The 23,414-nt window shown below is 33.7% G+C and overlaps 2 protein-coding genes across 2 annotated transcripts; both read right to left on the reverse strand.

Moving 5' to 3' along the window:
• Positions 1 to 20,641: 20,641 nt before the first annotated feature.
• LOC148951513 (translocation protein SEC62-like) lies at positions 20,642 to 21,837 on the reverse strand. The gene has a single exon (XM_089091138.1). The coding sequence runs from the start codon at positions 21,830 to 21,832 to the stop codon at positions 20,642 to 20,644; it is 1,191 nt and encodes a 396-aa protein (XP_088947264.1). The 5' UTR covers positions 21,833 to 21,837.
• Positions 21,838 to 22,232: 395 nt separating this feature from the next.
• On the reverse strand, positions 22,233 to 23,038 carry LOC148951514 (uncharacterized). The gene has a single exon (XM_089091139.1). The coding sequence runs from the start codon at positions 23,036 to 23,038 to the stop codon at positions 22,238 to 22,240; it is 801 nt and encodes a 266-aa protein (XP_088947265.1). The 3' UTR covers positions 22,233 to 22,237.
• Between the last annotated feature and the right edge of the window lie 376 nt (positions 23,039 to 23,414).

Raw genomic sequence — 23,414 nt, forward strand, 5'->3', positions numbered from 1 at the left:
TTAAAGATAAGTGATAAAAGTATCATCTGTATCATATTGTAAATTTTACAGCTTTAATTAATGACGTCATAGTCTGAGTGGCAAGCACAATCGGCCTTTAACCAAAAGGTTGGTGGTTCAAAGCCAGCCGGGATCATTTTCCTTAATTTTTAATTCAGCAATCAATAAAATTATATCATTACTGCATCATTAACTAGTATAGGCTTATGTAGTATAGGCAAGAGTTCGTTATTTATTATAAAAAAACTTCAAAAACGCATAAAAAACTTGTTAATATTCATTTTTGTACTTTTTATTTATATCCAATTTTGTTATATTTCTTTTATATTCGTTGCTATGAGTCGGACAAACATTTTTGGGGAGGGGAGTTCAAACCCACTACACCCTCTGGATATGTCCTTGAATGTTATTTATTTCCTTTAAAATGAGCCATTGAACAACTCTCTACGATGCTCCAGGGCCAAGCTATCTATGGAATATAAAGTTTAAATACAACTTTACTACGAACTGTTTGATTGCTTCAAAAATCAAATATCTTTGAAAACAAAGCAGTATGAAAAGACATCAAAAATACAGTTTTTAGTGGACAAATTTATCCTGTTTTTAAAATAATTTGTTTTAGTTACAAAAGGTTTTTAACCCAACTAATTTCCTTTAAAATGAGCCATTGAACAACTCTTTACGATGTTCCAGTGCCAAGTTATCTGTGGAAAAGAAGAAAGGAAAAAAGGTGCCGTTTGTGGAGAATAACATGGTTAAAGTCAATTTTCTTTATTTTCAAGCCAATCTATTTTCTTTGTTATTCAAGCCAAAGGACGGTAAGTTTGTTATATAGAAGTTTTGGACAAGGCGGTTCTAATAGTGTTCTTCTTGTTTTGATCTGAATCTTTTTTTTAGGAGTTATAGGTTTTTATATTTCTTAATTTTGGACTTGATCGTCTCTTACTAGGCTGCAAGCTACCGCTACAACCCGAATATACTATGGCCGACTGATCGTTCTTTATAAGAATGCTGTCCAAGCCAAATGACAGAAAGTTTCCTATACAGGGGTTTCGGACAAGGCGGTTCTAAAGGTGTACTTTTTGTTTTGATCTGACTCCTTTTTTAGGAGCTATGGGTTTTTATATTTCTTAACATTGGACGTGATCGTCTCTTAATAGGTTGCTAGCTACCGCTGCAACCCGGAAAAGTCTACGGCTTTTTCTTTTGTGGAGTAGTAAGAGAAGACTCTTAAAGAATCAGGCAGCTAACTAAGTCCAATGTATGCAATAGTTTGTTTTTCCAACGATTGTCTTTTAATGTGACTACCATAGCAACCCGGAATATATTAAAGATTTGAGTTGGTATAAGCGAGGGTTCGTTCTTTATTATAATTCTAATGGTTTACTTTTTGTTTTGATCTGACTCTTTTTTTAGGAGTTAGGGGTTTTTATATTTCTTAACATTGGACGTGATCGTCTCTTACAAGGTTGCTAGCTACCGCTGCAACTCGGATTTTACTATGGGGAGTGATCGTCTCTTACTAGGCTGCTAGCTACCGCTGCAACCCAGATCTAGTAAATTTATCATTTACTATAGGCAACAAATTTAATAACCTTGGAAATTATGTACATTACTTTATCATTAACTATATTTAAGTTGAGTATCTAATCTAGTATAGGCAAGAGTTCATTCTTTATTCTAAAAGTTTTAGTTACTATGTGGCCTTGTTTGTTCTTTACTAGGTTTCAGCTATATCCGATGAAATTTATGCTATAAGATATCATAAAGCAATTAATTAGCTTTCTTACACGTATCTCATATGGTCTAGTGGCTTAGGATAGTTGGCTTCCAACCAATTAGCTTGGGTTCGAATCCCGGTGTGGGAATTATTTTTAAAACAAAATCAGGTGAAATTAATTAGCTAATTTGACAAGACATAGGTAACTAAGGGCAAGAGTTCGTTCTTTATTATAATATTTTTTTTCAATTTTTACGTCACGTCGCTCATTAAGTCATATATGGTTATTAGTACACAATAACCATTTATTAGTAATTTATTTTAATTACTATAGATTTTTAACCCAATTAATTTCCTTTAAAATGAGCTATTGAACAACCCTCTACGATGTTCCAGTGCCAAGCTATCTCTGGATACAAAAGAAAAAAAGAAAAAAAAAAGAAAAAAATATCCCGTTTAGGCAGAATGTTGTAGTAGCTGCCACTTTTCTTGATTTTCAAGCCAATATATTTCCCTTGCTGTTCAAGCCAAGGGACAGAAAGTTTCCTATACAGGGGTTTTGGACAAGGCGGTTCTAATGGTGTACTTTTTGTTTTGATCTGACTCCTCTGTTAGGAACTATGGGTTTTTATATTTCTTAACATTGGACGTGATCGTCTCTTACTAGGTTGCTAGCTACCGCTACAACCCGGATTGTTCTTTAACATAAACTTCACTAATCGGATATTTTAATATATCCTATGTGGTCTAGAGGTTGGAATAGCTCTCACCCATTAGGCTTGAGTTCAATTTCCGTATGGAAAATTTTTACTTATGATGATTTCTTAAGGAATATAATTAGAATTTCTTACTGTAACAAAAATAATTTGTTTTAATTACAAAAGGTTTTTAACCCCATTAATTTCCTTTTAAATGAACCATTGAACAACTCTCTACGATGTTCCAGTGCAAAGCTATCTGTTGGATTACTAACCTGTACTATAATTAAGTGGCGTATAAAATTTAGTATAGGCAAGAAGTCGTTCTTTATTATAAAATAAAATTTAGTATAACTAATAAGTCGTTTTTTTTTTATGATTTACTATACAGGGGTTTCGGACAAGGCGGTTCTAATGGTGTACTTTTTGTTTTGATATGAATTTTTTTTTTAGGAGTTATGGTTTTTTTTATTTCTTAAAATTGGGCGTGATCGTCTCTAACTAGGTCGCTAGCAACCGCTGCAACCCGGATGTGGAATTACTAACCTATACTATAATTAAGTGGCGTATAAAATTTAGTATAGGCAAGAGATCGTTCTTTATTATAATTTAAAAAAGAAACTTGTTTATTTACATTCTAGCTAAAATAATGAAGATAATATGAATGAACCACAGTGTTCAGTTTCTTTGGACTTGAGTTCGTTTTTTAACTATAAATACAAACAGGAAAAAGCCTACGGCTTTTTCTTCTTTTAAATAGTAAGAGACGAAACTCAAACAATCAAGTAGCTAACTAAGTCCAATGTATGGAATGGTTTGTTATTTCAGTGATCGTATTTTAATGTAAAAATATAAATACTGTAATCTTAACTATAGTGAAGTTGCGTATGCAAGTTAGTATAGGGAAGAGTTCGATCTTTATTATAACAATTTCTTAATGTAATAAAAATAATTTGTTTTAATTACAAAAGGTTTTTAACCCCATTAATTTCCTTTAAAATGAGCCATTGAACAACTCTCTACGATGTTCCAGTGCCATGCTATCTGTTGAAGTACTAACCTATACTATAATTAAGTGGCGTATAAAATTTAGTATAGGCAAGAGGTCGTTCTTTATTATAATATCATAAAACAATTAATTAGCTTTTTACACATATCTCATATGGTCTAGTGGTTTAGGATAGCTGGCTTTCAACCAATTGGCTTGGGTTCGAATCCCGGTGTGGGAATTATTTTTAAAACAAAATCAGGTGAAATTAATTAGCTAATTTGACAAGACATAGGTAACTAAGGGCAAGAGTTCGTTCTTTACTATAAAACAGGCTCGGGTTCGATTCCCGGTGTGGGAAAATTTTTAACTCTATAATCTTCGAATATTTGAACCTTTTATAATTTATAATGATGTATAATATAAATACTGTAATCTTAACTATATTAACTATAGTGAAGTTGCGTATGCAAGTTAGTATAAGCAAGAGTTCGATCTTTATTATAAAATATAAAACTATGATGACGTTCATTATTTATCTAGTAGGGTTTCAGACAAGGTATTTCTAATGATGTACTTTTGTTTTGATATGACTCTATTTTTAGGAGTTTTGGGTTTTTATATTTCTTAGCATTGGACTGATCGTCTCTTACTAGGTTGCTAGCTACTGCTGCAACCCAAATTCACATATATATTTATTTATGAGAGGCAGCCTGGACGAGTGGTCCAAGGCACTGGTGTTAGCCACCAGTCTCTTCAGAGGCGTGGGTTCAATTCTTACCGCTGGTATACGATTATGTTTGAAAGACTGCAGTGTGAAAAGACATCAAAATGCAGTTTTTGGTGGAAAAATTTATTCTCTTTTAGAAATAATTTATTTTAGTTACTATAGATTTTTAACCCAATTAATTTCCTTTAAAATGAGCTATTGAACAACCCTCTACGATGTTCCAGTGCCAAGCTATCTCTGGATACAAAAGAAAAAAAAAAGAAAAAAGAAAAAAATATCCCGTTTAGGCAGAATGTTGTAGTAGCTGACACTTTTCTTGATTTTCAAGCAAATATATTTCCCTTGCTGTTCAAGCCAAGGGACAGAAATTTTACTATGCAGGGGTTTCGGACAAGGCGGTTCTAATGGTGTACTTTTTGTTTTGATCTGACTCTTTTTTTAAGAACTATGGGTTTTTATATTTCTTAACATTGGACGTGATCGTCTCTTACTAGGTTGCTAGCTACCGCTGCAACCCGGATTAACATTGGACGTGATCGTCTCTTACTAGGTTGCTAGCTACCGCTGCAACCCGGATTCCTTTAAGATGAGCCATTGAACAACTCTCTACGATGTTCCAGTGCCATGCTATCTGTTGAATTACTAACCTATACCATAATTAAGTGGCGTATAAAATTTAGTATAGGCAAGAGGTCGTTCTTTATTATAAAAATTTTCTAAGAAGTACGCCTCTGTATATTCACTGTGTTGTCTAACATTTTCCATTGCATCTATAAACTGTTCCGCAGTTGCCAGTCCATACCTTGGAAGCTTTTCATTAAACTGACAACATTTCTTTTGGATATTACTATAAAGCTTTGCCAAAGCATTTCTAGCCGACTTTTCAACAGCATCCGCTCTTTCAAAGAGAAATTTTAATCTGTAATTTTGAATACTTTTCGTGATCCTGGTAAAACATGCGTAAAATGTTTCTCAATTTACAAAGATCACCCTGCATTTTTGCCATCTTCTTGTATTTCTGAATGTAATTTTTCCCTTTGTCCTTATGCGTTCTTCGGTACAACCTCGCAGAGAATTTAATTTTTTCATTATAGCTTTTGTCACCCCAGTATCTACCCCTTATTCTGGTAGCAACTTTTTTCTTATGTTTGTTTCGGTAATCTTTATCGTTATCATACCGTTCCTTGTTCTTTTGTTTGGCTGTCTCAATTGTTGCTTCTCTGTAATCTTCATCATTATCATACCGTTCCTTACTCTTTTGTTTTGCTGTCTCAATTTTCGCATGTCTATAATCTTCATCATTGTGATAACATATCTTGCTGTTTTATTTTGCTCTCTCAATTATTACTTCTCGATACGCCTTGTCAGTTGAATACCTTTGCTTTTTTCTTTTCAAGAGGTTGCCTCTGTTTTTTGTATAGTACTGTTTTTTTAACTTGCGTGTAGCTTGCTTGATTGAAACCATTATGTAACCATTAGTTGAATGTTTAAGTCACGTATCAAGTATCAAGAACCTAACAAAAAATTAAACTAATTTTTAAATTTTTAGGTATTTTTCTAATCTAAATTAAAAGATTAAAACTATTGTTCAGACACCAGAAATATTTTTGCAGTTTATAACTCTAGCGATTCTGAACTAAAAAAGAAAATAAAATAAAAATTAATTTTTTCAATTTTTACGTCACGTCGTATAATATATGGTTATTAGTACACAATAGGTTTTAGATATTACGTCATGTCACTTATTATGTCATATATGGTTATTAGTAGATAATCGGTAAAATATTCGTTCTTTATTATAATAAATAATCTCTATTTATGTTTCAGTTAACATGGGCTAGGTGTCGTTCTTTATTGCAATCGTTCCTTATTATAAAAAGATTAAAATTATCTCTGAAAGAATGGATTTTGTTGAAAAGTCAGCTAGAGATGCTTTCGCAAAACTTCATAGTAATATCCAAAAGAAATGTTGCATGTTTAGTGAAAAGCTTCCAAGGTATGAACCGGCAACTGTGGAACAGTTTACAGATGTAATGGGAAATTTTATACATCACTGTGAATATATGTAGGCATAATTGTTCTTTACTTAGTTTCAGCTTTAATTCGATGATCCAGACTTCATGTACTAACTACATCCAAAGACTATGACGTCATTGATTAATATTGTATATAAAAAATTAAGTTTTTCGTAAAAAAAAATTAATTTAAAAAAAAAAATTAAGTACACTTAGCGCTAGATCTAGAGATTTCCTTTAAAATGAGCTATTGAACAACTCTCTACGATGTTCCAGTGCCAAGTTATCTGTGGAAAAGAAAGAAAAAAATATCCCGTTTGGGGAGAATAACGTGGTAAAAGTCTATTTTCTTGATTTTCAAGCCAATATATTTTCTTTGTTATTCAAGCCAAAGGGCGGTAAGTTTCCTTTATGGAGGATTTGGACAAGGAGGTTCTAATGGTGTACTTTTTGTTTTGATCTGACTCTTTTTTTAGGAGCTACGGGTTTTTATATTTCTTAACATTGGAGGTGATCGTCTCTTACTAGGTTGCTAGCTACCGCTGCAGCCCGGATCTATAATCTTCATCATTGTGATAACACATCTTGCTGTTTTGTTTTGCTCTCTCAATTATTACTTCTCGATACGACTTGTCAGTTGAATACCTTTGCTTTTTTCTTTCCATGATGTTGTCTCTGTTTTTTTTGTATAGTACTGTTTTTTTAAATTACGTATAATAACTCGCTTAGAAGGCATCTTATTACAAAACAAGAAATAATATTTTCATCTAATTAACACTTCTTATAACTCGTATCAGGTATCCATACCCTAACAAAAAATAAAACTAATTTTTAAATTTTCAGGTATTTTGTTAGTTTGAATGAAAAGATTAAAATTATTTCTCAGATATCATAAATATTTTTGCAGTTTACATAATAACTTTAGCGATTCTAAACTGAAAAATAAAATATATATTAAAAAATGTAATTTTTTGGTCTGAAAATACATAGTCAATCCCACATTGGGTAGTTAGAACCTAACCAAAAATAAAACTAATTTTAACATCTTAAGGTATTTTTCCAGCTTGTATTGAAATATTCAAACTATTGCTCGGATACCATGGATATTTTTGCAGTTTACACAAGCTACAAAGAACGCACAGGCTGATCTTTGTAAAATGAGAAAAATTTTACGAATGTTTTACCGGGATTACGAAAAATATTCAAAATTAAAGATTAAAATTATCTCTGAAAGAATTGATTTTGTTGAAAAGTCAGCTAGAGATGCTTTCTCAAAACTTCATAGTAATATCCAAAAGAAATGTTACATGTTTAGTGAAAAGCTTCCAAGGTATGGACCTGCAGCTGTGGAACAGTTTACAGATGTAATGGGAAATCTTATACATCACTGTAAATATATGGAGGCATAATTGTCCTTTACTTAGTTTCAGCTTAAATTCAATGATCGAGCCTTTATGTACTACATCCAACGACTATGACGTCATTGATCAATATTGTATATACAAAATTAAGTTTTTCGTGAAAAATAATTAATAAAAAAAATTAAGTGCAAAAGGCGCTAGATCTAGAGATTTCCTTTAAAATGAGCCATTGAATAACTCTCTACGATGTTCCAGTGCCAAGCTATCTCTGGAAACAAAAGAAAGAAAAAAATATCCCGTTTGTGCAGAATAACGTGGTTAAAGTCAATTTTCTTGATTTTCAAGCCAATATATTTTCTTTGTTATTCAAGACAAAGGGTGGTAAGTTTCCTTTATAGGGGTTTCGGACAAGGTGGTTCTAATGGTGTACTTTTTGTTTTGTCTGACTATTTTTCTAGGAGTTAGGGGTTTTTATATTTCTTAACATTGGACGTGATCGTCTCTTACTAGGTTGCTAGCTACCGCTGCAACCCGGATGCAAGTCGACGATTTTGTTTTGGCCTTATTATAATTGGTATGGTGAAATAATAATATGCATATGGCTCTTAAATCATAGTTCTTTGTGGTTCCATATGGTCTAGTGGCTAGGATAGTTAACTTTCACTTAACAGGCTCGGGTTCGATTCCCGGTGTGGGAAAATTTTTAACTCTATAATTTGCGGACATTTGAATCTTTTATAATGTATAATGATGTATAAAATAAATACTGTAATCTTAACTATAGTGAAGTTGCGTATGCAAGTTAGTATAGGGAAGAGTTCGATCTTTATTATAACCTATTAAAAATTAAAACTAGTCTTTGAATTTTCAGGCCTTTTTTTAGTTTTAATTAAAAATTAAAATTGTTGCTCATACACCATAAATATTTATGCAGTTTACGTAATAATTTAAGCGATCCATGATACAAAATATTCATTCAAAATTTTCAAAATTACTCTCTTTTCGATTAACCATTCAGATGTTTGCTAAAACTCTAAAGGAATTACTACGTTTTATATAAAAATCTACAAGCTTCTCAGTATAAAGCAACTGCTGAAACCATGATTTGGTTTTTATTGGCCGTGTTCATCTTTTTCTAGGTTGCATCTACCGATAATTTTAACGTGGTCTAGAGTTCGTTCTTTAGCATAATTACTGTAATATAGTATCGATCCTTTATGTAATTTAGTATAGGAAAGAGGTGGTTTTTTCTTATAAAGTTTATAACTTTACCGATTCTGAACTGAAAACGAAAATAAAATAAAATTTATTTTTTAAATTTTTACGTCAAGTCGCTCATTACGTCATATATGGTTATTTAGTAATATTTTATATTACTATATTTTATATTTTATGATTACAAAATGTAATTAGAGGTCGTTCTTTATTGTAACTTTATTATAACCTCTGCAACCCGGTTACTGCTGAAATCTGGATAGCTGGCCGCTACCTCTTGAACCACTGGAAATATAAAAACCCCTCACTCCTAAAAAAATAGTCAGATCAAAACAAAAAGTACACCATTAGAATCGCCTTGTCCGAAACCCCTATAAAGGAAACTTACCACCCTTTGGCTTGAATAACAAAGAAAATATATTGGCTTGAAAATCAGGAAAATTGACTTTAACCACGTTATTCTGCACAAACGGGATATTTGTTTCTTTCTTTTGTTTCCAGAGATAGCTTGGCACCGCTTACCGCTGCAACCCGGATATTATGATCGATCCTTATTTCCCAATATACAAGTTTGTATAGGCAGGAGTTCGTTCTTTATTGTAATTTTTTAATGTAGGATTAATTTTGTTAATTACAAAAGGTTTCTATATAAAGCAGTTTCTTTTAAAATGAGCCATTACACAGCTCTTTATTATGACCACGAACCGTTTGATTTCATAATTAAGTTACTATGGGTTACAGTTCGTTCCTTATTGTATTTTAGGAGCTATGGGTTTTTATATATCTTAACATTGGACGTGATCGTCTCTTACTAGGTCGCTAGCTACCACTGAAACCCGGAAATATTTGATGAAACTTACATATTCTGCATTTACGATGAACCCTATCGATCCTATTATGTACTTGTAGCTACCCCTGGCGCCACCGTATATCAGTTACTATTGGCGAGAGATCGTTCTTTACTTATATCAGATGTTTGCTAAAACTCTAAAGGAATTACTACGTTTTATATAAAAATCTACAAGCTTCTCAGTATAAAGCAACTGCTGAAACCATGATTTGGTTTTTATTGGCCGTGTTCATCTTTTTCTAGGTTGCATCTACCGATAATTTTAACGTGGTCTAAAGTTCGTTCTTTAGCATAATTACTGTAATATAGTATCGATCCTTTATGTAATTTAGTATAGGAAAGAGGTGGTTCTTTCTTATAAAGTTTATAACTATACCGATTCTGAACTGAAAACGAAAATAAAATAAAATTTATTTTTTAAATTTTTACGTCAAGTCGCTCATTACGTCATATATGGTTATTTAGTAATATTTTATATTACTATATTTTATATTTTATGATTACAAAATGTAATTAGAGGTCGTTCTTTATTGTAACTTTATTATAACCTCTGCAACCCGATTACTGCTGAAATCTGGATAGCTGGCCGCTACCTCTTGAACCACCATATATCAAATACCATGGGCGAGAGATCGATCTTTACTGTAAGAAAAAAACACATTGTGCCCACATCGTTCTTTACTCAGGCAGTGCTAGAGCGCTGTCTATGATAATAAACTGATTACACACAGGAAAAAGCCTATGGCTTTTTCTTCTTTGAAATAGTAAGAGACTAGTCTCAAGCAATCAAGTAGCTAGCTAATTCCAATGTATGCAATTATTTGTTATTCCTATGATCGTCTTTTATTGTAATTTTTAACCCCAGTAATTTCCTTTAAAATGAGTCGTTGAACAACTCTCTACGATGTTACAGTGCCAAGCTATCTGTTGAATTACTAACCAATACTATAATTAAGTGGCGTATAAAATTTAGTATAGGCAAGAGGTCGTTCTTTATTATAACTAGTTTCATTAGTCAAACACCAATAAAAGTAAATCTCAGAACATTTTGTCTTTATTAATGTCAACCTAACCCTGTCTACAATCCTGTTTGATACAATATTGTCATCTGTTTGATGACAATACAGTTTGACTGTCTCACAATTTTTTTTTTAAAACAATAAAAAACTTTAGCGTAAAGAGCGAGGCGCTGAGGAGGGGACAGCCCCTTTCATATACGGAATAAAGAGCGAGGCGTTGAGGAGGGGACAGCCCCTTTCATGTACGGAATAATTTCTGTTCGTTTTAAGTTTTAATGTCGCTCCTTACTTTCAGTTTAAAAAACTTGTTTTTTTTATTTAATTTCTGATCGTTTTTTAGTTAATGCAGCTTTTATTTGCATAAAAATTTTACTTTTCTTTTGCTAAATGAATGTCTTTACAAATTAACTTACGTAACTAACTTCTATATTCGTATATTTTTCTTCTGGCAAAAATTCAAAGTTGCAGATTTTTGCAGATATGAGCTTGAAACCTATGTAATAGGGTTTTCTGATACGCTGAATCTGACGTTGTGATTTTCATTAAAATTCTTCCACTTGTAGGGGATGTTTCCCCCCTCTTTAAAAAATCGAGTAAATTTCCTCGATAATTATCGATCATCGATAATTATCATCGATAATTAAGTTACTATGGGTTCAGTTCGTTCCTTATTGTAATACTATGGACTACAGTTCGTTCTTTAATGTAAAAATCCGGATACCGCTGTAACCCTGATAACAAACAGGAAAATATTACAAACAGGAAAAAGCCTACGGCTTTTTCTTCTTTGAAATAGTAAGAGACGAACCTCACACGATCAAGTAGCTAACTAAGTCCAATGCATGCAGTAACTTTTTATTCCAATGATCGTGTTTTAATGTAACATGTCAGTTACTATGGGAGAGAGATCGTTCTTTACTGTAACATCAAAAATGCAGTTTTTGGTGGAAAAATTTATTCTCTTTTAGAAATAATTTATTTTAGTTACTATAGATTTTTAACCCAATTAATTTCCTTTAAAATGAGCTATTGAACAACTCTCTACGATGTTCCAGTCCCAAGCTATCTGTGGAAAAGAAAAAAAGAAAAAAAGAAAAAAATATCTCGTTTAGGCAGAATGTTGTAGTAGCTGCCACTTTTCTTGATTTTCAAGCCAATATATTTCCCTTGCTGTTCAAGCCAAGGGACAGAAAGTTTCCTATACAGGGGTTTTGGACAAGGTGGTTCTAATGGTGTACTTTTTGTTTTGATCTGACTCCTCTGTTAGGAACTATGGGTTTTTATATTTATTAACATTGGACGTGATCGTCTCTTCCTAGGTTGCTAGCTACCGCTGCAACCCGGATAACTTCTCTGTAATCTTCATCATTTGATAACGCTCCTTGATCTTTTGTTTGGCTGTCTCAATTTTTACTTGTCGATACACCTGGACGGTTGAATACCTTTGCTTTTCTTTTTTCTTATATTTGATTCGGTAATCTTCATCATTCTGATAAAGCTCCTTGATCTTTTGTTTGGCTGTCTCAATTTTCGTATGTCTATAATCTTCATCAATGTGATAACACATCTTGCTCTTTTGTTTGATTACTTCTCGATACGCCTGGTCGGTTGAATACCTTTGCTTTTTTCTTTTCAAGTTACTATCTCTGTTTTTTATGCAGTACTGTTTTTTTAACTTGCGTATAGCTTGCTTTGATCTAACCATTATCTAATTATGAATGAGAACATTTACAGTTCTGACGCTTCTTGTATAGTAATGATGTACTTTTGTTTTGATCTGACTCTATTTTTAGGAGTTTTGTTATATTTCTTAGCATTGGACTGATCGTCTCTTACTAGATTGCTAGCTACTGCTGCAACCCGGATTCACATATATATTATTTATGAGAGGCAACCTGGCCGAGTGGTCCAAGGCACTGGTGTTAGCCACCAGTCTCTTCGGAGGCGTGGGTTCAAATCTTACCGCAGGTATACGATTATGTTTGAAAGACTGCAGTGTGAAAAGACATCAAAAATGCAGTTTTTGGTGGAAAAATTTATTCTCTTTTAGAAATAATTTATTTTAGTTACAAAAGGTTTTTAAACCAATTAATTTCCTTTAAAATGAGATATTGAAAAACCCTCTACGATGTTCCAGTGCCGAGCTATCTCTGGAAACAAAGAAAAAAAAGAAAAAAATATCCCGTTTAGGAAGAATGTTGTAGTAGCTGCCACTTTTCTTGAATTTCAAGCCAATATATTTCCCTTTCTGTTCAAGCCAAGGGACAGAAAGTTTCCTATACAGGGGTTTCGGACAAGGCGGTTCTAATGGTGTACTTTATGTTTTGATCTGACTCCTTTTTTAGGAACTATTGGTTTTTATATTTCTTAACATTGGACGTGATCGTCTCTTACTAGGTTGCTAGCTACCGCTACAACCCGGATTACTATGCGGCGTGATCGTCTCTTACTAGGTTGCTAGCTACCGCAGCAAACCCGATCAAACAATCAAGTAGATAACAATGATTTCTTATTAAAATGATCGTCTTTATAATATAACTTTGATCTAAATATTATGTATTCATGAATGAGACCATTTACAGTTTTGACGTTTCTTATATAGTAATTATGACGTCACTGCATCAAAAATGCAGTTTTTGGTGGAAAAATTTATTCTCTTTTAGAAATAATTTATTTTAGTTACTATAGATTTTTAACCCAATCAATTTCCTTTAGGATGAGCTATTGAACAACCCTCTACAATTTTCCAGTGCCAAGCTATCTCTGTAAACAAAGGAAAGAGAGAAAAAAAAATATCCCGTTTGGGGAGAATAACGTGGTTAAAGTCAATTTTCTTGATTTTCAAGCCAATATATTTCCCTTGCTGTTCAAGCCAAGGGACAGAAAGTTTTCTATAAAGGGGTTTCGGACAAGGCGGTTCTAATGGTGTACTTTTTGTTTTGATCTGACTCCTTTTTTAGGAGCTATGGGTTTTTATATTTCTTAACATTGGACGTGATCGTCTCTTACTAGGTTGCTAGCTACCGCTGCAACCCGGATATTGACGTCATGGCGCAATGATATTATTTCATGACGTCATCAGAAACAACAATATAATTTCGTATTTTTCTATTCACGTCATAGCTCTAATATAAAATCTCTACAGCCATGATACAGATGAAAATTACGTAATCCCTATTTATATTTAAGTTAACATGGGCTAGATGTCGTTCTTTATTATAATTGCTTCAAAATTCAAATATCTTTGAAAAGACTGCAGTATGAAAATACATCAAAAATGCAATTTTTTTGACAAAATTGATTCTACTTTAAAAAGTAATTTATTTTTAAATACAAAAGTGACTAGATGTTGCAATTTCCTTTAAAATGAGCTATTATACAGCTCTCTATGATTTTCCAGTGCCCAGCTAGCTGAGCAGAAAGAAAAAGCGGAAAGAAAAAAATATCCCGTTTGTGGAGAATAACGTGGTAAAAGTCAATTTTCTTGATTTTCAAGCCAATATATTTTCTTTGTTATTCAAGCCAAAGGGAGGTAAGTTTCCTTTATAGAGGATTCGGACAAGGCGGTTCTAATGGTGTACTTTTTGTTTTGATCTGACTCTTTTTTTAGGAGTTGGGGGGTTTTATATTTCTTGACATTGGAGGTGATCGTCTCTTACTAGGTTGCTAGCTACCGCTGCAACCCGGATTAAGCACACAAAATCCCGTGTCGAGTATCTAAAACCTAGCATAAAACAAAACTAATTTTAAAATTTTCAGGTATTTATCTTGTTTGAATTACAAAATTAGTATTATTGGTTAGACACCATAAATATTTTTGCAGTTTAAATAATAAGTTTAGTGATTCTGGACTGAAAACTAAAATAATTGCAATTATGAGACAATAATATGGAGATATGTACTTTACGGGTTACAGGATACAATAATAAATTTGAACTGAGATGAAAAAAAAATTTCTTCCAGGAGACAAAAAGCAAAACTAATTTTAGAATTTTCATGTATTTTTGTTGTTTAAATTAAAAAATTACTATTACTGATTAGGCATCATAAATATTTTTGCAGTTTACATAATAATTTTAGCGATTAAGCCAAAAAAGAAAATTTTGGTTCCAGGAGTTTCGGTTACTATTGAGACAAGTAGCTATTATTACTATAGAGTTCATTACATGGACTGTTTTATTGCTTCAAAATTCAAATATCTTTGAAAAGACTGCAGTATGAAAATACATCAAAAATGCAATTTTTTTGACAAAATTGATTCTACTTTAAAAAGTATTTTATTTTTAAATACAAAAGTGACTAGATGTTGCAATTTCCTTTAAAATGAGCTATTATACAGCTCTCTATGATTTTCCAGTGCCCAGCTAGCTGAGCAGAAAGAAAAAGCGGAAAGAAAAAAATATCCCGTTTGTGGAGAATAACGTGGTAAAAGTCAATTTTCTTGATTTTCAAGCCAATATATTTTCTTTGTTATTCAAGCCAAAGGGAGGTAAGTTTCCTTTATAGAGGATTCGGACAAGGCGGTTCTAATGGTGTACTTTTTGTTTTGATCTGACTCTGTTTTTAGGAGTTGGGGGGTTTTATATTTCTTGACATTGGAGGTGATCGTCTCTTACTAGGTTGCTAGCTACCGCTGCAACCCGGACTATAGTTCAGTGGCCTATAAAATTTAGTATAGGCAAGAGGTCGTTCTTTATTATAATTCAGATGAAACTCTCAATAAGCTTAAGTGTTCTAGCCATTTCAATAATCTCCCCGGATCTTTACTATAACTTTCATGTAAAACTAGCAAAACATATTTTAAGCCTGATGAAGATTTAACTAATGTGTCAAAAGTAAGGTTGCAAGTCGACGATTTTGTTTTGGCCTTATTATAATTGGTATGGTGAAATAATAATATGCATATGGCTCTTAAATCATACTTATTTATGGTTCCATATGGTCTAGTGGCTAGGATAGTTTACTTTCACTTAACAAGCTCGGGTTCAATTCCCGGTGTGGGAATATTTTTAACTCTATAATCTTCGAATATTTGAACCTTTTATAATTTATAATGATGTATAATATAAATACTGTAATCTTAACTATATTAACTATAGTGAAGTTGCGTATGCAAGTTAGTATAGGGAAGACATCGATCTTTATTATACTAGCTACCGCTGCACCCCGGATTTTGACGTTTCTTATATAGTAATTATGACGTCACTGCATCAAAAATGCAGTTTTTGGTGGAAAAATTTATTCTCTTTTAGAAATAATTTATTTTAGTTACTATAGAATTTTAACCCAATTAATTTCCTTTAAAATGAGCTATTGAACAACTCTCTACGATGTTCCAGTGCCAAGCTATCTCTGGAAAAGAAGAAAAGAGAAAAAAAAATATCCCGTTTGGGGAGAATAACGTGGTTAAAGTCAATTTTCTTGATTTTAAAGCCAATATATTTCCCTTGCTGTTTCAAGCCAAGGGACAGAAAGTTTCCTATACAGTGGTTTCGGACAAGGCGGTTCTAATGGTGTACTTTTTGTTTTGATCTGACTCCTTTTTTAGGAACTATGGGTTTTATATTTCTTAACATTGGACATGATCGTCTCTTACTAGGTTGCTAGCTACCGCTGCAACCCGGATAATGAACGTGATCGTCTCTTACTAGGTTGCTAGCTACCGCTGCAGCCCGGGTTTACTATGGGGCGTGATCGTCTCTTACTACGTTGCTAGCTACCGCTGCAACCCGGATAGTGAAATGTTATTCCCATGATCGTATTTTAATGTAGAATCAAATGTAACCTTTTATGACGTCATATATACTACAGACCTCTTTTCTTTTTCCTGTTGCATTAGTTACTATGAGATAGACTTCGGTCCTTACTGTAATTAGCATTGGACTGATCGTCTCTTAATAGATTGCTAGCTACTGCTGCAACCCGGATTTACATATATATTATTTATGAGAGGCAACCTGGCCGAGCGGTCCAAGGCACTGGTGTTAGCCACCAGTCTCTTCGGAGGCGTGGGTTCAAATCTTACCGCTGGTATACGATTATGTTTGAAAGACTGCAGTGTGAAAAGACATCGAAAATGCAGTTTTTTGGGGAAAAATTTATTCTCTTTTAGAAATAATTTATTTTAGTTACAAAAGGTTTTTAACCCAATTAATTTCCTTTAAAATGAGCTATTGAACAACCCTCTACGATGTTTCAGTACCAAGCTATCTCTGGAAACAAAGAAAAAAAGAAAAAAATATCCCGTTTAGGAAGAATGTTGTAGTAGCTGCCACTTTTCTTGATTTTCAAGCCAATATAGTTCCCTTTCTGTTCAAGCCAAGGGACAGAAAGTTTCCTATACAGGGGTTTCGGACAAGGCGGTTCTAATGGTGTACTTTTTGTTTTGATCTGACTCCTTTTTTAGGAACTATGGGTTTTATATTTCTTAACATTGGACGTGATCGTCTTTCACTAGGTTGCTAGCTACCACTGCAACCCGGATTTAAAGCATTTTTCATTAGTTGTCTCGTACTTTTCAGGACAGTTTGTTCTACTACACAGAGAATTTTTTGCCAAATATTCAGTAGAATTAAAAGAACTGTTTAAAACACAGTTAGAAATGCTTTTTTCTTGAGTCGGTGTTCCAGGAATTTGTTCTAAATCATTAGTCTTACAAACACATTTACTAATAACCCTAACAGGCTCGTTTTCGCCATAATTGAAAAACATTGCTTTTCCTTCGCTGTTGATAGGTATGCTTGTATATATATTTTTATTGCTGCTACATAAACTGCAATTGCTCCTTCCAAAATTAATATACGAATTTTCTAAGAAGTACGCCTCCGTATATTCATTGTATTGTCGAACATTTTCCATTGCATCTATAAACTGTTCCGCAATTGCCAATCCACACCTTGGAAGCTTTTCGTTAAACTGACAACATTTCTTTTGAATATTGCTATGAAGCTTTGCAAAAGCATTTCTAGCCGACTTTTCAAAAGCATCCGCTCTTTCAAAGAGAATTTTAATCTGTAATTTTGAATACTTTTCGTGATCCCGATAAAACATGCGTAAAATGTTTCTCAATTTACAAAGATCAGCCTGCATTTGCCATCTTCTTGTAATTCTGAATGTAATTTTTCCCTTTGTCCTTATACGTTCTGCGGTACAACCTCGCAGAGAATTTAATTTTTTCATTATAGCTTTTGTCACCCCAGTATCTACCCATTATTCTGGTAGCAACTTTTTTCTTATGTTCGTTTCGATAATCTATATCGTTATCATACCATTCCTTGCTCTTTTGTTTGGCTGTCTCAATTTTCCCTTCTCGATACTCCTGATCCGTAACGTACCTCTGTTTTGCTCTGTCATATTTCATTTTCTTAAATCCTGGATCACAAGACATCTTAGTAGCAATCCTTACGCGTTCTCGAGCTTTATTGCGTTCGGTGGCATTTTTATCTCTTTTAAATAAACTTTTCTGATATTTCAGGATGTTAGCTTTATTTTTTATGTAGTAAAGTTTTCTATTACTAGAAATTTGGATTGCTCTATTTTGATAGTTTTTTTGGTTATTCTTTCTTTTTTCCACTCGCGTGAGACCATATTTTTTCAATGTTTAAAATTATTAAGTACACAAAATCCCGTGTCGAGTATCTAAAACCTAGCATAAAACAAAACTAATTTTAAAATTTTCAGGTATTTCTCTTGTTTGAATTACAAAATTAGTATTATTGGTTAGACACCTTAAATATTTTTGCATTTTACATAATAAGTTTAGCGATTCTGGACTGAAAACTAAAATAATTGCAATTATGAGACAATAATATGGAGATATGTACTTTACGGGTTACAAACCAAAAAAAGTTTGATTCCAGGATACAATAATAAATTTGAACTGAGATGAAAAAAATTTTTCTTCCAGGAGACAAAAACCAAAACTAATTTTAGAATTTTCATGTATTTTTGTTGTTTAAATTAAAAAATTACTATTACTGATTAGGCATCATAAATATTTTTGCAGTTTACATAATAATTTTAGCGATTAAGCCAAAAAAGAAAATTTTGGTTCCAGGAGTTTCGGTTACTATTGAGACAAGTAGCTATTATTACTATAGAGTTCATTACCATGAACTGTTTTATTGCTTCAAAATTCAAATATCTTTGAAAAGACTGCAGTATGAAAATACATCAAAAATGCAATTTTTTTGACAAAATTGATTCAACTTTAAAAAATAATTTAATTTTTAAATACAAAAGTGACTAGATGTTGCAATTTCCTTTAAAATGAGCTATTATACAGCTCTCTATGATTTTCCAGTGCCCAGCTAGCTGAGGAGGAAAATCAAGCGGAAAGAAAAAAATATCCCCTTTGTAGAGAATAACGTGGTAAAAGTCTATTTTCTTGATTTTCAAGCCAATATATTTTCTTTGTTATTCAAGCCAAAGGGCGGTAAGTTTCCTTTATAGAGGATTCAGACAAGGCGGTTCTAATGGTGTACTTTTTGTTTTTATCTGACTCTTTTTTTAGGAGTTGGGGGGTTTTATATTTCTTAACATTGGAGGTGATCGTCTCTTACTAGGTTAATAGCTACCGCTGCAACCAGGAGCTAGCTACGGCTGCAACCAGGAAAAAATTCGATGATCGAGCCTTTTTGTAACCCGGATTAAAAAATTATTATCATATCTTATATGCAAGTTTTATTTTATAAGTCTTCGATGGTCTAATGGTAAGTATGCCCACTTGTTACCTGGGAGAAGGGAGTTCGATTCTCCGTCGGGGAGAACTTTTAATATGTTGAATTAAAAGCACTATCTTTTCAATTTAAAATTTAAAAGAGAAACTTGTTTGTTTACATTCTAGCTAAAATAATGAAGATAATATGAATGAACCACAGGGTTCAGTTTCTTTGGACTTGAGTTCGTTTTTGAACTATAAATACAAACAGGAAAAAGCCTACGGCTTTTGCTTCTTTTAAATAGTAAGAGACGAAACTCAAACAATCAAGTAGCTAACTAAGTCCAATGTATGGAATGGTTTGTTATTTCAGTGATCGTCTTTGAATGTAATTTCCGTTATTCTCGCGTGACTGATAGGAATTGCGCAGCTGATACTCAGACTCGACGAAACTGTCGAACTTTCGGCATAACTCTCCCATTTTTCTCGTCAAAGTTGCACTTACTTCGCCTGGAATAATCGGTACGTCATCAGGTTGGTATAATACGAACCGCGGGAGCGAAATGTTTTTTTCGTCACACATCTTAAAAACTTTCATTATGTCAATGACATTATCCGAACTTTTGTCTCTTGCAGTCACTCTCGTCGCATATTCGGCTTCATCCCAAATCACCTTTTTCGCTTCCAATATATCCGCATCGGAGAAATGTGATACCGCACTTTTGACAATACTGTCTATGGGGTTTACAGCCTTCATCGCCCGCTCAACAAAGTTCAGTACAGCATTTAACACAAGCTTCACGCTCGCCATTTTGCTACGGAATGATATTACGCAATCCGCGAGCGCTGAATAAATACAAGCAGAATGAAGGAACCTAGGAACAAGGGAAGTGTAAGGACCCCCTCAACTATTCCCCGCAATTTACGGGTAACTTAATACCGTCGGGTACTACGTCGCTTGCGGAAGATTCCTCCCCCTCTTCTGCTAGTTCCCAGTACGCTTCTTAACAATAAGGAATCAAAAAATGGCACTATAAAGAATTGAAACTATAGATGGCGTGCCAATCTACCCGCGAAAAAAGATGGCGCTGGTGAAAATACCCAGTGAAAAGGGCTTATTCTAACAATTGGAGAAGGTCAAACATACACTATCTGACAAAAAAAATCTATCTTTGGAGGGTGAACAACAACAGGAAAAGACCTCAAAATAATTCAGAAACTTTTTCCAAGTTACCCGCAAAGATAAAAACTCAGACACAATCGCATTTAACTTACTATAGATGGCGCTCTCCCTTAATTTTTTTTTTTTTTTTTTTTTTTTTTGAACAAAAAATATATATTATTAAATAAAAAAAATTCGATTGGAATAAGGAATATGATTGAAGGTCAGGCGGCGCCCTCTTCTTTGTCAACAATTTCAAAGTCTTTGCCAATTTGTGAGTTTTGACTACTTCCCTCAGAATCAGTTTCTGATCGGTCTCCGTCATTTTTATTACTCTCTTTTATATCTTCCACTGATTCCTTGATTTCCACATTTTGCTTGGATTCCTTTACGTTCTTGTCCTCCTCTCCCAGCACTGCATCATCGTTCTCTTCTTCTGCATCAGAGTCCTTTGCTTTCTTCTTTTTCTTTTTTGACTTGCTCTTACTCTTTCCTTTGTATTCATACTGGTAAAGTGGCCAAAAAGAGGCAAAAAATCCAACGTCTTCAGTTAGATTCGGCAGTAACCAGAAATGATATTTTCCTAAGCTTAAGATCCATATCAAGCAGAACAAAATAAATCTCAACACGGCTAGTCCAAGAATAAACAATAAAAATCCAGCACCAGCTAAGCTAAGATAGTAAACTCCCTTCCTCAATGTAGGTGGCCACAGGGGGAATAGGCAAAATCCAATAGTGGCTAAAACTACCAAGGTTCCGGCGGCCCAATACCACAGCGGGATGGGATCGTAGATCCATACATAGGCATCAGAAGAATCTAGGAAAATTTGCTCAAGATGCATGTCTAATCGGATCTTCCTCTTCTCTGTTTCGGTTTTTCCTCCCCCGTCCTTCTTATACCCTTCTTTTGGTTTCCCTTCTCCTTGACTGCTTTCTGCATCTTCGCCCTTCTTTTCTTCGTCCTCCGCCTCACTTTTGGATCTCCTTTTCAATCCCTTATTTTCCTCTTTTTTCTCCTCCTTTTCAACTTTTTTCTCTTCTTTTATATCTTCCTTTTTCTCGTATTTCCCTTTCTTTTTTGTATGAACGTTGGAGACGGCAATTTTTTTTGCTCTATGAAAAAACTTGTAACGTAGCATGAGGTCTAGGTAATCAGTAACAGCGGTTCTATCAGGAAAGGTTGGAAGTTCTCCCTTTTTTATTTCGTGGGCCCATTTTGATTCCATGAGAGCATCAACTGCTTTCGACCCAATAAAGTAATCTACTTGATGGTAAAGAAACTTCGTTCGCTTTGTGGGTACATTCTTCTTCATCCACTTTGCAATCTGTGTCATTACTTTTGGTGGTTTATCCTTAGGATAAAATGGTCCCTCATCAACATCTTTTTTCTTTTTTAATTTCTTCTTGTCCGCCATTTTAAAATTAAATATTTTCTTTTGGTCTGAAACTACATAGTCAATCCCACATCGGGTAGTTAGAACCTAACCAAAAATAAAACTAATTTTAACATTTTAAGGTATTTTTCTAGCTTGAATTGAAATGTTCGAACTATTGCTCGGATACCATGGATATTTTTGCAGTTTAAACAAGCTGCAAAGAACGCACAGGCTGATCTTTGTAAATTGAGAAAAATTTTATGAATGTTTTACCGGGATTACGAAAAATATTCAAAATTAAAGATTAAAATTATCTCTGAAAGAATAGATTTTGTTGAAAAGTCAGCTAGAGATGCTTTCGCAAAACTTCATAGTAATATCCAAAAGAAATGTTGCATGTTTAGTGAAAAGCTTCCAAGGTATGGACCGGAATCTGATTGAAGGTCAGGCGGCTCCCTCTTCTTTGTCAACAATTTCAAAGTCTTTGCCAATTTGTGATTTTTGACTACTTCCCTCAGAATCAGTTTCTGATCGGTCTCCGTCATTTTTATTACTCTCTTTTATATCTTCCACTGATTCCTTGATTTCAACATTTTGCTTGGATTCCTTTACGTTCTTGTCCTCCTCTCCCAGCACTGCATCATCGTTCTCTTCTTCTGCATCAGAGTCCTTTGCTTTCTTCTTTTTCTTTTTTGACTTGCTCTTACTCTTTCCTTTGTATTCATACTGGTAAAGTGGCCAAAAAGAGGCAAGAAATCCAACGTCTTCAGTTAGATTCGGCAGTAACCAGAAATGATATTTTCCTAAGCTTAAGATCCATATCAAGCAGAACAAAATAAATCTCAACACGGCTAGTCCAAGAATAAACAATAAAAATCCAGCACCAGCTAAGCTAAGATAGTAAACTCCCTTCCTCAATGTAGGTGGCCACAGGGGGAATAGGCAAAATCCAATAGTGGCTAAAACTACCAAGGTTCCGGCGGCCCAATACCACAGCGGGATGGGATCGTAGATCCATACATAGGCATCAGAAGAATCTAGGAAAATTTGCTCAAGATGCATGTCTAATCGGATCTTCCTCTTCTTTGTTTCGGTTTTTCCTCCCCCTTCCTTCTTATACCCTTCTTTTGGTTTCCCTTCTCCTTGACTGCTTTCTGCATCTTCGCCCTTCTTTTCTTCTTCCTCCGCCTCACTTTTGGATCTCCTTTTCAATCCCTTATTTTCCTCTTTTTTCTCCTCCAACATAGTGCAACTGTGGAACAGTTTACAGATGTAATGGGAAATCTTATACATCACTGTGAATATATGGAGGAATAATTGTCCTTTACTTAGTTTCAGCTTAAATTCGATGATCGAGCCTTTATGTAATACTATGTACTGAAGATCGTTCTTTAATGTAAATTTGATGTGACTCCTTTTTTAGGAGTTATGGGTTTTTATATTTCTTAACATTGGACGTGATCGTCTCTTACTAGGTTGCTAGCTACCGCTGCAACCCTGATTTTATATTTCTTAACATTAGACGTGATCGTCTCTTACTAGGTTGCTAGCTACCGCTGCAACCCGGATTTCAGCTATATCCGATGAAACTTACATATTCCCTATTTATACTGAACTGTAT

Source organism: Artemia sp. Qi Xiang Cuo, chromosome 6 (genome assembly GCF_049724085.1).
Source record: "Artemia sp. Qi Xiang Cuo chromosome 6, ASM4972408v1, whole genome shotgun sequence".
Taxonomy (NCBI): domain Eukaryota; kingdom Metazoa; phylum Arthropoda; class Branchiopoda; order Anostraca; family Artemiidae; genus Artemia; species Artemia sp. Qi Xiang Cuo.